Source organism: Silurus meridionalis, chromosome 5 (assembly GCF_014805685.1).
Source record: "Silurus meridionalis isolate SWU-2019-XX chromosome 5, ASM1480568v1, whole genome shotgun sequence".
Taxonomy (NCBI): Eukaryota; Metazoa; Chordata; class Actinopteri; order Siluriformes; family Siluridae; genus Silurus; species Silurus meridionalis.
Genome location: NC_060888.1, coordinates 27,543,416 through 27,561,768, shown reverse-complemented (window position 1 = coordinate 27,561,768; position 18,353 = coordinate 27,543,416). Strand labels below are relative to the sequence as shown.

The 18,353-nt window shown below is 41.9% G+C and overlaps 2 protein-coding genes across 2 annotated transcripts in view; one reads left to right on the top strand and one right to left on the bottom strand.

Moving 5' to 3' along the window:
* zcchc14 (zinc finger, CCHC domain containing 14) overlaps positions 1-8,099 on the bottom strand; it is a 20,813-nt gene extending 12,714 nt beyond the window's left edge. Inside the window, 3 exon segments of the mRNA XM_046849118.1 lie at positions 466-586; positions 6,833-7,118; positions 7,120-8,099. Coding sequence (XP_046705074.1) covers positions 466-586; positions 6,833-7,118; positions 7,120-7,430 — 718 coding nt within the window. The 5' untranslated portion in view covers positions 7,431-8,099.
* Positions 8,100-12,768: 4,669 nt separating this feature from the next.
* jph3b (junctophilin 3b) overlaps positions 12,769-18,353 on the top strand; it is a 37,971-nt gene continuing 32,386 nt past the window's right edge. Inside the window, exon 1 of the mRNA XM_046849630.1 lies at positions 12,769-14,254. Within this exon, the coding sequence (XP_046705586.1) occupies positions 13,873-14,254 (382 nt within the window). The 5' untranslated portion in view covers positions 12,769-13,872. The remainder of the gene's footprint in view (positions 14,255-18,353) is intronic.

The following is an 18,353-nucleotide window of genomic DNA, read 5'->3' as shown; positions in this document are numbered from 1 at the left end:
CCAATGTAAAGGAGATTTGACTCAAAAGTGAACCAATCAGATTGTGTGTTTCTCAGACATGCCTCCAAAGCATTTTAGTTCAGAACTATGAGCAGCGTGAAACCAAACCAAGTCAAACAGAATAAACTTTAATCTGATTTGGATATGTTCACACACTCACACACACACACACACACACACACACACACACAGAGCATTTTTTTTATTAGTTTCTTCACACAGCTGATTGTTTTTTAATCCACACGTGGGGAGAAATCCGACAGATTTATGAGCGTTGGCTTGACTCAATCTCGATCCCCTCCAGCCAAATTCAGACTCATTCTGGATTTCTCAGGCTGGTGAGAAAAGCATGCGAGACATTCCTCGAGCTCCTCGCATGTTCCTTCGTGTTCGTTTTCCGCCTCTTCTGCCCTGTCTTAATCCCTTACCTGAAAAGTGTTTCCTTTTCTGGAGGTCTGTGCTCACCTTTTACAGGTTTCCCAGCATGCATTTTGACAGGTAGCTCCTGGCATGAAGGTGCAGGGGACATGACCTCTGACCCCAAACCATCCTCCACAGGGCCTGATGTCCCCTCTCGAGGCATGTTCTAAAAACAAAACAAAACAAAAAATCACATTGGAACAGTCATTGTAGTGAAGTAACTCTCAACCTGACACCACCACCACCATGCTTTATAGGATTTTTCTTTAACGAATAACACTTTTGTTAACTAACGTGATTCAAGCTCTAAAAGATTCTAACGTGACCCTGATGTGATTTCGACTCTCACGTGACCCTGGCCCCTATGTGATATTGAGTTTAACGTGACCCTGACCCTCACATGAAACTAACTATAATGTGATCTTAAATCTAAAGTTACCCTGACTCTCACGTGACCCTGATTCTCACGTGACCCTGACTCTCACGTGACCCTGACTCTCACGTGACCATGACTCTCACGTGACCCTGACTCTCACGTGACCCTGACTCTCACGTGACCCTGATCCTCACCTAAAATGTATCAACTACAGTAAGAAGCTAATTTAACTCTGCAGGAAGTTACCTGATCATATCATGAGTTTTGGGTTTGGATTGAGCTCTAGATGGAACTAATGATTGTTAATCAGGAAATAAACATTTATTAATAGAAAAAAAAATAAAAGTTTAAAATGCTCTGATATAAAAAAGAACATTTCCATCACTCCAGTTTTATTGACTGTAAAACTACAGGACTGTGTGACTGCTGGTGTTTCTCTTCAGCTCATGAGTCAACAGTGTAATTAAAAGCACATGGAGAGACGATGACGTTCTGAGATGCTGAGAAGCATGGGATTCGGGTTTTTTTCACAAGTGAATCACTCTGCAGTAATAAAGTGACCCTCAGCAACCTGGAATCTCTTTTCTACATGCCTGATCCAAACCCTGCTCCATCTTCTACACCAGAATCAGAACCAGATGAGAAACATGGTTCAGACAGTCATTATAGGCCAGTCTACAACAATCAGCCGATTTAGAATCAGCAGTACAGACCAATCAGAACCTGATCAGAACCAGAGCCAGATCAGAACTTAAACCAGATCAAAATCAGAACCAGATCAAAATCCAAACAAGAAACAGTTCAGAACTAGAACAAGATCAAAATCAAAACAAGAACTAGATCAAAATCAGTTTTAGAACCAGAACTAAATCAGAACCAGAAGCAGATCAGAACTAGAACCAGAACAAAATCAGAACCAGGAACAGATCAGAAATAGAACCAGATCAAAATCAGAACTAAAACTAAATCAAATTCAGAACCAGAAACAGATTAGAACTAGAACCAGAAACAGATCAGATCTAGAACCAGAAACAGATCAGAACTAGAAACAAAACAAAATCAGAACTGGAACTTAATTCAAAATCAGAACCAGAAACCAAAATAGATCAGAACCAGATCAAAATAAGTGCTAGAACCAAAATCAAAGCAGGATCAGTTTTATAGATTAGAGCAGGACCAAAATCAGATCATAATCAGAAAGAGATCAGAACCGGCATAGAAACAGGGTTCAGATCAGCATTACAAAACCAATCAGAATCGAACCCTAATTAAACTCAGGGCTGGATAAAGTTACTTGAATCTGTAATCTGATTGGTCTAAAATCTGATCCAAATCCTGTTCTTCCCTCATGTTTCCTCTGTGTGTGTGTTTCTTGGTGTGAAACGAGATCTGACCCAGGATCAGCTGTTCACACCTCATAAAAAATTCCCCACGTGTGTCATGAAGCTCAGAGTCGATCAGTTCCTCCCTGATGTGTGCTGAAAGATTTGTAAAAGCTTTTGAAACTCTGAAATCAATTAAAAGTCTCTTCAACACACACACACACACACACACACACACCAATAAAATGTTCAACGTGCAATTAAACATGCTGACGTTTTGGACGCCTAAAGTTTGATTGTTCAGTTTTACTTTTAATATTTTTCTACTTTTTTTTAAGCCACATTTAACAGCCTTTATACCAAATATAACGACATTAAAAGTGTAAGTGAGGAAAACAACTCACACCGAAAATACTCCAGTTTCCATCATAAAATTTAAAGCTTGGAAAACCAGGACGGTTGTTACCTCAGTGATTAGCATTCTCTGCTAATGAGCGAAAAGCTGACAGCTCAGAAACCAGGACAGACAGACAGACAGACAGACAGACAGACAGACAGACAGACAGACAGACAGCGACTGTGGACCTCAAATTTCTTTACACAAAGAAATATTATATTAATTATTTTAATTTATAAATTACTGAGTCTTAATAAAAGTCTTTTGCAATTTTTACTGAACATTTTTAGAAAAATTGAACATTTTAAAGGAAGGCAGTAACCAATCAGAACACAGTTCCAAAGAGAGGTGGAGTTACACTAAACTATGGCAGAAATTATTTAGATTACCAAATATAACGCTGTTTAAAAAAGTTGCTCTAACCAGACTTCAGATACCACCTGCAATTCCACTGTAACCAATCAAAGCTCATTTTCTGTCAAAAGAGAAGCTGTAACCAATCAGATCACAGTTCTTGTCCATAACTGCACTTTAACCAATCAGAACAAAGCGCCTGCCCAAAAAGCTGCTGTAACCAATCAAACCACAGTACCTCTTCAAAGAGTCATTGTAACCAATCAGATCAAAGTTTCTGATAAAATAGTTGCTGTAAGCAGACCACCTTTAACGGTCCCACCTATAATGGTGATGTAACCAACTAAAACCAATCAGAACACAATTCCTGTCTAAAGAGCTGCAGTAACCAATCATAACACAGTTCCTGTTCAAAGAGTTGCAGCAACCAATCAGAACACAGTTCCTGTCTAAAGAGCTGCAGCATCCAATCAGAACACAGTTCCTGTCTAAAGAGCTGCAGCATCCAATCAGAACACAGTTCCTGTCCGAAGAGCTGCAGTAACCAATCAGAATACAGTTCCTGTCCGAAGAGCTGCAGCAACCAATCAGAACACAGTTCCTGTACAAAAAGCTGCAGCATCCAATCAGAACACAGTTCCTGTACAAAAAGCTGCAGTAACCAATCAGAACACACTTCCTGTACAAAGAGCTGCAGTAACCAATCAGAATACAGTTCCTGTCCGAAAAGCTGCAGCAACCAATGAACGTGATCATGATCATTAAACAGGAGTCTAAAATGCATTGCACATGTGGAGTATTTACTGAGCACTGAGGCGCGCACACACACACACACACACACACACACACACACACACTCTCCTTATGAACCGAGTTTGACTTTCGTGCAGGTTTACGGTTTACGATGGACATGAAGGCAGTTGAATATATTTATACTAATTATCTTCACTATTAATAAATAAAGATGTCTGTATAAAACTGTAATGAGGTGCTGTGAGGTGGCGGGACAGGAAGCTGCTACAGCAAGGAGAGACACCAAGGCTGGAAATGATTTTCCGTTTCAGAGCATTGCAGAACGATGAACTTAACAAGACACAGCTGTGTTCACACGAGAAAACCCGGAGAAAACCAGGAGAAAACACGGAGAAAACACGGAGAAAACCACGAGAAAACCACGCTTCCGGATCACCAGATTTGGACCGTGAAGGAAGCCGGGTTCGGCAAAGCTCGAGTACGCGTCCTGTGTGTTTGTGTTGACGTTTAGCTCTTGCCTGACACCACCGTCTGACTTCCCCGGTGAATCAGAGCCGAGTGTGTGTCACGCAGAGAGCTGACTTCAGCCGAGAGAAATGTGCTGAGCCCAACGGCACACGAGCCAAAGCCAACAAAACCCTAAATACAGCCGTCTTTTCTCCGCCTGCAGCCCGTACTTTCCCTCACACACACACACACACACACACACACACGGACATATGTGCACAAACATTTAAACACTCTGTGTGCGCGCGTGTGTGTGTGTGTGTGTGTGTGTGTGTGTGTGTGTGTGCATGTCCCCTAACAAATTCTGGATTTATGTTACGGTCATGATTGGCATTACGGGACCTTCCTCTGCCTCTGATTTGCACGCACGCACACACACACACACACACACACACACACACACACACACACACACACAGTTCTCGGGCAAAACAACCTCCGATACAAACTTTTTCTCTCTCTCTCTCTTAAACACGTTACAGCCAAAATTATTTGGACATGGCCATATGTGGTTCTTCTCCAAACTGTTACCACAACGTTGAAGGATGTCTCTGGATACAGGAGCATGAACTAGAAGACGCAAACTTGTTCCAGCATGACAATGCACCTGTGCACAAAGCCAGCTCCATGAAGATCTGCCTTCCATGGGTTGGAAGTATGTGGAAGATCTCCTGCTGTAGAGCTCCAACCATATTAAACATGAATGTGAACGCTGACTGCACACCAGGAATCTCCTCACCTACTCACCTACATCAGTACCTGACTTCACTAACACCCTTTTAGATGAACAAATCTCCACAAAAATCTAGTAGATCATCTTCCTAGAGCGTTGGAGCTTATTATAACAGCAAATGGAGACTAACGCACACAAGTGTGTCCACAAACTTTTGACAAGTATACAATTAAATACATATTAAAATAAAATATCTATTAGTGAAATTGATGTTTAATATAAATAATAGTTGAACACTTCCGTCATTTGAAAAAACTTGGAAACGTGGAAAAAACGTGGAAAAACTCACGTGCATCGCCAGGCCCCGCCCCCAAAAACTACAGAGTTCTATGGTGTACTTTTATCGCACATAATGTAAAAATGCTAGAGTTCTATAAGGAGCTATCAGTGAACGAAGACTGGCGGATTTATGAATATTAACAAGGGGGCGGACTCAGAGTAATGAGATGCAGAGCTGGACACGGACGTAAAGAAACTCTCACTCCACGCAAACCGTTATGAGCGGATTGGTTGCACGTCGTCATGGAGACCACTGTTTGCGAAGACGCCTGCGACTAGACGCTCCTGGAAGGAGTCTCCAGTTTCATCAATTAACCTCGTTATCAGAAACAGCACCTCCGAGGCTGACATTAGATCTTTAAATCGTTCTTGTGTCCATCTTTCTTTCTCGTAATCCTGCCATGTGAGCCACGGGGCACAGGTTTTCACCTTCACCACGTTTCATTCATTATAAACATTTATTGTTGGAAAGCCATCCGTTTCCCTCAGATATATAAATGATACATTCCTGACGGCTGACTGGACAGACGCGAAGGCGAGAGCGAGAGAGCGAGGGAGCAAGAGAACGAGGGAACGAGTCTCTCCTCCAGCAGACGACAGCTGGATCGAATAATCGCATCCCGAAGCTCAAGCTCATACAGCGTGGTTCTGCTGCTGCAGTGACACACAGCTGGGGTCACGCCGGGACAACCGAATTACGTTACACTTATTTTCCGTAGTAGAGTTTTGGCGGAAAGTTAAATAATGACAGAAGCTCCACCGGTATGAATTGTGTAACCAAGTTGAAATTGAAACAGTGTTGATCCTTTAAAGCATTTTTTTTTTTAAACATCCTTTAAGCCATTTTTTATAAAGGGTATAGAATCTGGAATCTGATTGGTCGAGGTTGAATTAATGTTATATTATAGAGGGAGTAGAAGTCGAGCGATTAATCGTCACCGATAACCGATTGCTTGAACTGTTGGCTATCTGCGAAAATCCATACCGATAGTTTTTCCTGGCTTCCGGGCTGCTGTCATTACAAGAGCGGCCTCTAGAGGTGAATCACTGCCAACACGTGCTGTTTCTCTTTAAACTTGAGATTGCGTGCAGCACGAAGAGCGCTATATGTATTATTTATCATTTATTAATCATATAATTATATTTATTAATTCATATATTCTGATTTTGCACATTTTCATGATTCAGCACAGTTTTTTTTATATTTTATTTTTGTAATGTTTTACATCGTACTGAATGTTTGTTTGTTTTATCCAGTATCCAATTTAAAATCTATCGGTTAATGATTCGGTTATAGGCAAGTACGATCCAGCCTGCCTATCTATCTATCATCTATCTATCTATCTATCTATCTATCTATCTATCTATCTATCTATCTATCTATCTATCTGTTTAATTGTTTCTTTGTTTAATGAAAGGAATCTGAGTGTCTGATCAGTTATAGCTGCTATAGCCTAAGCAAAAACATGAACCAAACAACTCATGCAACTCATGGAACTCCGCTTGAGCTCTTGAGTTGAATGTTGGACAAGGTGGTGTGATGAACACGTGTTTGAGAAAGACAACGACCAAACTGTGCTGGATCCCACATTTTTTTTGCAATAAATCCAATAAATAGGAACATCCTGGATCTCCAGGAATCCAGCACACTTTGGAGACAGCTGGTCGGAGTGTGACAGTTGCTCGTCTACCTTCGTGCAGCAGGTGAAATGTGCAGGTGAGACGTAGGAGGACATAGACGTGGAGATAGAAGGCGATCCGGGGTTTCCTCCTTGTGGCGCGTCAGACACGTTGGACTGCAGGATCTCCTGTATCTGCGTAAGCTGCTGCCTCAGGACCTGCTTCTGGTGGAAGCTGAAGGCTGGGTGATTGGCGGCCATGGTGAAGAGCAGAAGGAACTGCTCCCCGGTCCGGTCATCACTCAGGTGCAGCCCGTAATCATGAATGATGGCGTTGACGTGCGTGAGCGTCCGAAAACACACTTGCCGCAGCCCGGTTATCTGAACCCAGCAAGGCGAGCGAGACGAGAAGCTTGCTGCGTACCACCTCGTCCGTCACATTGGCCAGGAGCGCCAGGTCGGACGGGTTGTTCGCCTTGATTTCTGCGTCCCTCAGAGAGTGGTAGTCCTTACGAGCCAGGTCCTCCAAGCAGGACCCCACGAAGCGCAACTCCACCGGGACACAAAGATCCAAGAGTCCACAGAGGAACTCAGCCCTCTGAGCCGAGCTCAAGCCTGAGAACCACCGGTACACCCCTTCTCTCTTAAGGCAGCACCTATTCTCCACCATTTTTTTTACTTTTATGGAAAGAAACTCCAGACTCCAAACTCATTCATCAACTTTGATGAAGTTCAAACTCAACATCTTGACACCGGTAACGGTGGAGAATAACAGCACTGTTTCCTCCTGATTTTATGCACAAAAGGTTGCATTATTTTACAGCTGGTGAAAGTGATGGGAGAAGTGCAAGGATGACAGGAAGAGAAGGAAAGAAAGAAAGGAATCCGTGGGGCTGCGAGAAGTATGTCCAGACTCGACTCTTTCCACCATCTACAGACCTCCTGCTCAGCTTCAAAACAGGGAAATCCAGATCGGAGAATCTCTCAAACACCGAGAAGATCTCATCTTTTCCAGAACGCAGTTTTTCCTCCGAACTGTTCAGCCCGTGATGGACCCGAACCGATAAACAATCCCATCCAAGTCCAAGTCCAGCACACTTCTCCCTTAGAGTTGCACTGAAGAAGAAACCAGGCCACGGATTCCACACTGTGAATCTTTCCCCGAGGTTTCAGACGTACACGTCAACCTCACCCTCCTCCTTTCAGATCGGATTCTGATCCAAAATCGCCTGGAGGAACTCGGATCTTCACCCCGCGGCTCTCACAACACGTCGGGAAGTCGCCTGAAAGGCAGCAGCGCCTCGCTCCGAGCCCAGAACTCTGCCGCGCAGGCTCCGCCCACTCTGCCGCGATTGGCCATTCGGCCTGTCAGTGTTGCCGCAGTGGAACTCTGATTGGTTAAAAACGCCCATCGAGCAGCTGCTCGGCTTCGTATTGGACCAGGGAGGATTTTTTTTAGCCCTGGATTAGTGTAAATTCATACCTCAAATATGAAATATAATCCATCAAAGCCCTACACAAATAAAACCTTTTAAAGGTATACAAGACAAACAAACAAAGAAGATAATAATAACAATATATTATAACATATTACATAATATATTATTACATTATAGAAAATATAAAACATAAGTATGATGTTAAAAAAATATTCTTCATTTATCGTAAAATAACTAAACAACATATATATTTATAAAACTCTGTGTGTGTGTGTGTGTGTGTGTGTGTGTGTGTGTGTGTGTGTGTACATATATAGCTATGTTATGTTTTAATTAAATTAGTATTAAAAATTCTGCTTTCTGAAATAAAATGTATTCAATTGACCTTTATTTCAAACAAATCAACAATTTAAGTTAAGTTTATTTCATTAATTCATTGATTGATCAATTCATTTTTCACAGATGATATTTGTGTTTTATTGTTTCAACCTCAGTTTAAATAACTAACAAAATATAATTTATTTATATATTTAATATAATGGATGTATTTTGCCCAATTTCAGTGGTTTAGACTTTTGGACGTTGGCAGGTCATGAGTGTTCATCTTTGACCTATAAACCTTAACCATATATAATGTATATAGACCAAATGTTTGTGGACACCTGACCATCAGATTCCTATGTGCTTCTTTTTGAACGTCCCATTCAACATTTAGTCCCCATTTGCTGTTATAGGTATCCCCACTCTTCTGGAAAGATGTTCCACTAGATTTTGTGGAGATTCATTCAGCTACAAGGGTGTTATCAGGTACTGATGGATTTGTGCACAGGGACATTGCAATGCTGAATATTTATATATTTAATCTGGGATTTGAATGAATGTTTAAGTATGTTAGAGAGATAGTTGGTATGGATACAAGTGATCCGCTGTGGTGAACCCTTACAGGAAAAAAGGAAAAAAGAAGAAGAAAGATATATAGACAGCGGGTTTGTTTCCTAAATTAAATCAGTAAAATATTGAATTTTAGATAGAACTTTTTTCTATTTGTATTTTAACACCACTGTAATGGATATTATACCGCTAGAGGGCGACATTACTTGTCTATTGACACAACCCCCAAATGGGCACCATTTTTTACTTTTGTGAAGCTTTTTTGAAAGACCATGGCCTACCAGAATCATTGTTACTTCATCAAAATATTTAAAAAACAGGTCTTTTCCTTGACATTGGATCATCCCATTCTTCGAAGAGCTCTCCAATGTAGAAGAATAGACTGAATTTTTTTCCATTTACTCTAAATATCTGGAGATCCTTCAGCAAGTCTAAGGCACCTCGTCTCCATCCCAGTGAAATCAGATCCATTACAGTTTTTTAGGGTTTTTTTTTACCAAAAGCTTGCATCATAGTCGATTTATCAACAAAGTGTAAGTCAACCAATCACTGATTAGCTTCATTACTGAAGACCAATCAGTGATCATAATTTCTCCAAACAGAAAGGATCAGTATTGTTCCCAACAGCCAATCACTGATCAACACTGTACAACATCCAATCACTGACTATTGCTATCAATCGCCAAAAAAATCATCAGTGTACCCAAAGACCAATCATCAATCATTGATCAACATTTTTCTATAGACCAATCACTGATCACCATTGTTCCCAAAGACCAATTACTAATTATTCTTTAATTGCCAAAGACCAATCACTGATCACCATTGTTCCCAAAGACCAATCACTGATCACTGTTGTTCTCAGCAACCAATTACTGATCACCACTGTTCTTTAACTCCAATCACTGATCAGCATTTGTTCTCAAAGACCATTGACTGATCTGCAATGTTCTCAAATGGCAATCAATAAACACATTTGTTCTCAAAGATTAATCCCTGACCACTATTGTTTTGAAAAACCAATTACTAATCAACATGTTCCCAAAAAAATCACTGATTAGCATTTGTTCCCAAAGATTTAGTTTGAAAGGTTCTGTTTCTGAGAAATCCGGCTAATCCTGCCGCGGTACTGACCTAGCATGTGTGGATGAATCTGTACTAAAGATTACACATGGAATCACTCCCATGACGGTTGCTCCATTTTTCACAATATCTGCAATTAATATTTCGTTTTTGTTCTACACAAATTGGACATTAGCATAAACTCAGGTGGAAAGAAGACCCCAGTGCAGACTCATTTCCTGTGTTCTTTTGTTTCCACAAGCGTTTTATGATGATACTCTCTTTTTAAGGAGACACCTGCCATGCTTCACAACCTCCTCTGCATCTCTCTCTCCATCTCCTCTTCTCTCACTCCTACGCTCTGCATGCTTCACTGTGCTCAAAAGACTGACCACACACACACACACACACACACACACACACACACACACACACACTCCTGCACTAGCGTTAGTGAAAAGCATGTTCAAGAGAAAGCAACCAGCTGAACCATCTCTGATTTCTGAGAGGCTTTCAAAATTTTATATTAAAGAATTGAGCTGATCTTAACAGCTCATAATGGCTAGCTAGCTAACAGGAGCTACATCAGGCAGGAATTCTAACACAATTTAAGGTTTTTAATATCCACCGCTAACGCTGGATGGGTGGATGTTAACAGGTAAACAGGCGGGGAACATTTTCAACAGTTCTGCTGTTAAAGCTAGCTGGCTAGCATAAATGATCCTGACAGGATTTCTGAGAGGGTTTAAAGAGTTGAGTTAGCTAGTCAATACCGGATACAAGCTATCACTATCACCTTTTCAAAATGTTATTCTATACCAGTATCACGTTCTTAACACAAAACAAACTGGCAGGAATTCTGCAATTCATATGAACTAATCTTCACAGCTAATGGCAGCATATGCTAACTCCAACAGCCTAGTCATATTAATGTGCTTCAGCCTTCAGAGGAGTTGCAGCTACACTTAATTATATTTTTATAATTGTAAAAAAAGCTAGTGTTGGCCTGCTGTAGTCTTCGACAGAGTGTAATGCTCTGCAGGTGACTGTGTAAATAATGCACAACCTGTGGAACAAGTGGCTCAGTGAGAACTTCTGAAGGAGGTTAAAGTTTTGACTTTACAAAGTGCTGGTCATCTGCCTTCTTGTAGCCAGTCATTTATGACATTTGTCAGACTCGCAGACTTGCAGCTTCTAATCTGACAGGATTTCCAAAAGGGTTTGGGAGTCACATTTCGAACATTTGATTAGCTAATCTTTAGTGCTAATTCCAGCAGATTAGTAGATCACTGCTAAATTTAGCGGGCTAACATGATGTAATGTTTGGAATATTCGCTGCTTATGCTAGCTAGATAAATATAAAGATCATTTTTAGCATTGTAATACATTTTGTTCCCATAATACGCATTGCTAATGCTAGCAAGATAATAAATTCAAACATGTCTTGAAACTACATTTACAGCTGGAGCAGGAGAGGGTTAAGGGCCTTCCTCAAGGGCCCAGTAGTGGCAGCTGGCATTTTCCAAGCTGTGGAAAACAAATTGTGGTACAGGCTAGAGCGAGAAAGAGAGAGACAGATAGAGGAAGAAAAAATATTGAGCAGTTAAAGAGACGATAGATAGATAGATAGATAGATAGATAGATAGATAGATAGATAGATAGATAGATAGATAGATAGATAGATAGATAGATAGATCCTCATCATCAGTATTATAAGTTTTACATGGCCACAATGGGAACACACTGTACAGCTACACATAGGAAGTAGTAGGTCAGTAGATCAAATGTTCTGATTGGAAGGTCACAGGTGTATATCCAAGCCACATCAAGCTGCCATTACTGGGCCCTTGAGCAAAAGCCTTAACCCCATAACTGCTCAATTGTATGAATGAGATACAAGTAAGTGGCTCTGGATGAGGGCGTCCACCAAATGCCATAAATGTAAATGTGAATTTACGCATGGGAAATAGTTTTTCTCTTTGGACTTCACATGTTGGACTTCTGATCGGAAGGGGTTTAAATCCCAGCACCACCAATCTGCCGCTGCTGGATCATTAAGCAAGACTCTTCCCCTTAATTTGCTCAGCTGTATAACTAAAAATGTAAATGTACAATCACAGACTGCTTGGACCCAAAGTCATCGTTTGTAGTTACTGTATATTTCAGAGAAACCCAGAGGAGAACCTGAGAACCAGGAGAAATTCAACTTAAACTGGAACCTAAGATCAGGTTTAAAGTGGAGGCTGTGTACATGCCTACATTTCATTCCGTAATAAATTACACAGAACTGAAGGATGAAAAGATAGGAAGTGCGGAAAAGAGAGAAAGAGAGAAAGAGAGAGAGAGAGAGAGAGAGAGAGAGAGAATTGGTGTTAGACTCGTATCTGTGTCTTTAACAGGATAAAGAGAGAGAGAGAGAAAGAGAGAGAGAGAGGTAGAGACAAAAAGGAAAAAGAGGAAGGGGGAATAGAGGAAACTGAGAAAAAGCGATAAAGGGATAGAGGGAGTGTTGTGTCACTTTAAGTGGAGGTAGAGAGTCAGTGTATGTGGGGGAGGGGAGATGGGGGGGTTTGGCTGTGTTGGAACAGTCCTCCTGTAATGAGCAGATCTGAGCGAGAGAGAGAGAGAGAGAGAGAGAGAGAGAGAGAGAAAGAGAGAGAGAGAGAGATTGAAACAAACCGACAGTGGAGATAAACGACAAGCAGCAGCGATACAAGCGAACCAGACACGCGCTCTTCACGGATACACATCCGCAAGGAATGCTCTGAACCTGGATTTATCACTGATGCACCAACCCTGGACCGTGATGTGGACTTGCAAGAGCGTGAGGAGAAACAGAGCAAAATAGACAGGGAGGGAGAGAGAGAGAGAGAGAGAGAGAAACAGATAAAGAGAAGGAAAGAGAGACGGAAACTATACAACGGATTAATAATGCTGGATTATCTGCTGCCCTGCTGATCCATCCATCCATCTATCTCCTGTTACCTAAACAACAGTGTTCATAGCTACCAATCACACGCTTCGTGCTTTTTTCTTTTTTTTCCCATTGCTTTTCATCCCTTTTTCAGCAGCATCATCCGCAGCGTGATGATGTCGGGCGGGGGGTTTGGGTGCTGACGCTTGTAAAGACAAGATCCTCATCTGTGCACTCTTAGAAAAGAAGGTTCTTGGGTTTATCCCCCTGGAAGATCCTCCTAAAACCTGGAATGTAGAATCTGACAACCCGTTAAAGCTTCCAGTAAAAGGGGATCCTTTTTTTCTAAGAGTGTAGAGTAGACTTGTGTAAATGCTGCACAAGCGCTTCCTCCTCCGAACAGGTTTCTAAAAAAGGTGGAGCCTCAGGGAGCTGAGGATCGGGGCCTGAGAAGCCCTGAGAAGCCCTGCACATCCGAGTCGCTGCGTTCGTGTCAGCCAGTGCGTGATGGCTGGCGTGGGCCTTTCGCTCTGTCCAACCTCGAGACGCAGTCGCCGGAGATCCACTCGGGAATAATACCCTCCCTCTCTGAGAGCAGAATGGTGTGACCAACATCCCGTTGTAGTTTTCCTTTCCGCCTCTTTTTTCCCTTTCATTTGGTATCATTTCGTGCAACTGTTGACTGACAGGTATCTTTTCAGTTTAAGCAGCGTCTTCCACTTTATCAGCGGTACCCCTCCCACCATCACCTTGTTTTCTTTTCTTTTTCCGAGATTTGTGGACTTTTGCCAAGCCCTATTTCATGCATGTCCACTGGGGGCAGGTTCAACTTTGACGATGGGGGGTCTTACTGTGGCGGGTGGGATGAAGGAAAGGCCCATGGCCATGGCATCTGCACGGGGCCCAAAGGCCAGGGCCAGTACGCTGGTGCATGGAGCCACGGATTTGAGGTCCTGGGAGTGTACACGTGGCCTAGTGGCAACACCTTCCAGGGCACATGGGCGCAGGGCAAACGGCATGGTATCGGCATGGAAAACAAGGGCAAGTGGATATACAAGGGGGAGTGGACGCATGGATTTAAAGGGCGCTACGGAGTCCGGGAAAGCACTGGGGCCAGTGGCAAGTACGAGGGCACGTGGAACAACGGGCTGCAGGATGGCTATGGGACTGAGACCTACTCGGATGGAGGTGAGTGTGAGGTTCATGCTCACCTGAATGTACTTTGTTGGTGAATAGAGTTATCTAAGAGATATAAGCTCTTATTATCCTTAATCGTTAAAGGAATAGTTTTGCTATGTTCAAATGAAAGTTCCACAACTCTTCATCCCTTAGCCTTAATGTAACCAAATCCTAATATCACAATACAGGTTTTGGATCAGTTTCAGTTTCCATTTTTTGTACAATGATACAAATTAAAGGTGGTCTATAGTTACAACTCACACAAATCTTCAACCTTAAGGTCATGCCTCCTACCTAAATATGATGTTTTGGAGCTTAAAGATGGAGCTGCAGTGGAACGCCGCAAAGTCTTGTAGTGCTAAACATCTTGAGAAAATTTTACCAACTGACATTTTTTATTTTAAACATAGAAACAGGGAAGGAATACATGGGACACAGGTTTGTCCATCCAACCCATAAGTGTGTGTGCATGTGTTTGGGAATTGCTGTTTAGAAAGTAATATCTACCCTACATCTGTGTATAAAGTGGGTGTGCACACTAGCATCACATGTCCTTACACCCTGTATATCACAACTTCCTGTTTAGCTGCTGCTACTTACTCTATGTATAAACTTAGCCACATTGGCTAAGCTATCTAGGTACCAGAATGCAGCAATAAGCTAAAATTATCTGCTAACCAACACTCTTAGCCAAAGTTAACATTAAAGCAGCTACTGATGCGACGATGGAGATCGCTAGTAGCCAGGTGCTATAATGTTCAAACATATTATGCAAGATGTGTATGAAATTAGGATTCTTTATACATTTCATGCATTCATTATATTTTTTCTTATATTTGGAAAGCCAATTTTTTTTTATCCGACGGTATATATCGATGCCCAATTAAGGCCATTTTGGGGCAGATTGTGCTAGTCCGCTAACTTAAAAGAAATAACACATCTTATTTAGCAAAAATACAGGTAGTGTGTAACAAGGTCTTGGCACACTGATGACCGAGGAGCAGAGCGCTGAGGCAAGGAAACGTACTGAGAGTGAAGTGTGTATGTGTGTGTGTGTGTGTGTGTGTGTGTGAGAGAGAGAAAGAGAGAGAGAGAGAGAGAGAGAGAGAGAGAGAGAGAGAGAGCATATCCGAATTACAGGCCTTTACACAACATCAGCAGCAGTACTCTAACACACATTGCTATAACACCGAAACACACACACTGATATAACACTGGCTTACACACACACTGCTGTAACTCTGATACACACTGCTGTTACACAAAACACAAAAACACACACTTCTGTAACACTGAGACACACTGCTGTAACACTGAAACACACACTGCTGTAACACTGAGACACACACACTGCTGTAACACTGAAACACACCGAGCAGTAACACTAAGACCCACACACAATGTTGTTACACTGAAACACACTGCTGGAACACTGAAACACACACTGAGCTGTAACACTAAAACTTACACTGCTGTTACACTGAAACACACACTGAGCTGTAACACTGACACATACTGAGCTGGAACACTGACACACACACACACACACACACTGCTGTTACACAAAACACAAAAACACACACTGAGCTGTAACACTAAAACGTACACTGCTGTTACACTGAAACACACACTGAGCTGTAACACTGACACACACACACTGCTGTTACACTGAAACACACACTGAGCTGTAACACTGACACACACACACACACTGCTGTTACACTGAAACACACACTGAGCTGTAACACTAAAACGTACACTGCTGTTACACTGAAACACACACTGAGCTGTAACACTGAAACACACTGCTGTTACACTGAAACACACACTGAGCTGTAACACTGAAACACAAACTGAGCTCTAACACTGAAACACACACTGCTGTTACACAGAAACACACTGCTGTTACACCGAAACACACACTGAGCTGTAACACTAAAACGTACACTGCTGTTACACTGAAACACACACTGAGCTGTAACACTGACAGACACACACTGCTGTTACACAGAAACACACACTGAGCTGTAACACTGAAACACAAACTGAGCTCTAACACTGAAACACACACTGCTGTTACACAGAAACACACTGCTGTTACACCAAAACACACACTGCTGTTACACAGAAACACACTGCTGTTACACCAAAACACACAATGAGCTGTAACACCGAAACACACACTGAGCTGTAACACCAAAACACACACTTCTGTACCACTAAAACACACACTGCTGTAACACTGAAGCACACACTGAGCTGTAAAACTAAAACACACACTGCTGTAACACTGAAACACACACTGCTGTAACACTGAAACACACACTGCTGTAACACTGAAGCACACACTGAGCTGTAAAACTAAAACACACACTGCTGTAACACTGCTGTCTTAAAAATAAATATTTATTAAATGTAAAGTGTTTGTTATAATACAGTACAAACTGCAAATTCTAAAGGTTTTTCCCATGCTGCCTCACATTTGTACACTTGTGTACCAAATATGAATAAAGGTTTTTGGACACCTGAAAAAAATATAAACACACTCTTGATGTCACCCAAATGAGGGTTCCCATTTTGAGTCTGGTTCCTCTCAAAGTTTCTTCCTCATAACATCTAAGGGAGTTTTCCTTGCCACAGTCACCATGGCTGCTCATCAGGGATAAACACACATCGTTCACCTTCACTGTTAAATTCTGTAAAGCTGCTTTGAGACAATGTCTGTTGTGAAAAGCGCAATAGAAATAAACTTGACTTGACTTGACACTGCTGTAACCCGAAAACACACACTGCTGTAACACTGAAACACACTGAGATGTAATACTGAAAAACACATTGCTGTAACACTAAAACACACACGGCTATAACCCTGAAAATCATACTGAACTGTAACACTGAAACCCACACTGAGTTGTAACACTGAAACCCACACTGAGTTGTAACACTGAAACACACACTGAGCTGTAACACACACACACACACACACACACACACACACACACACACACACACACACACACACATTGCTGTAACACTGAAACCCACACTGAGTTGTAACACTGAAACACACACTGCTGTAATATTGACACACACACACACACACACACACACACACACACACACACACATTGCTGTAACACTGAAACCCACACTGAGTTGTAACACTGAAACACACACAGCTGTAATATTGACACACACACACACACACACACACACACACACACACACACACACACACACACACACACACACACACACACACACACACACACATTGCTGTAACACTGAAACACACAAGAGCTGTAACACTGAAAGACACTGCTGTACACTGACACACCCTGCTGTAGCACAAATATACACACACTGCTGTAACACTGAAAGACACACTAAGCTATAACCCTTAAAACATACTGAACTGTAACACTGAAACCCACATTAAGTTGTAACACTGAAACGCACACTGAGCTGTAACACTGAAACCCACAAAGAGCTGTAACACTGAAACACACACTGCTGTAACACTGAAACACACACTGAGCTGTAACACTGACACACACACACTGCTGTTACACTGAAACACACACTGCTGTAACACTGAAACACAAACTGAGCTGTAACACTGACACACACACACTGCTGTTACACTGAAACACACACTGAGCTGTAACACTGAAACACAAACTGAGCTCTAACACTGAAACACACACTGCTGTTACACAGAAACACACTGCTGTTACACCGAAACACACACTGAGCTGTAACACTAAAACGTACACTGCTGTTACACTGAAACACACACTGAGCTGTAACACTGACAGACACACACTGCTGTTACACTGAAACACACACTGAGCTGTAACACTGAAACACAAACTGAGCTCTAACACTGAAACACACACTGCTGTTACACAGAAACACACTGCTGTTACACCAAAACACACACTGCTGTTACACAGAAACACACTGCTGTTACACTGAAACACACACTGAGCTGTAACACTGACAGACACACACTGCTGTTACACAGAAACACACACTGAGCTGTAACACTGAAACACAAACTGAGCTCTAACACTGAAACACACACTGCTGTTACACAGAAACACAC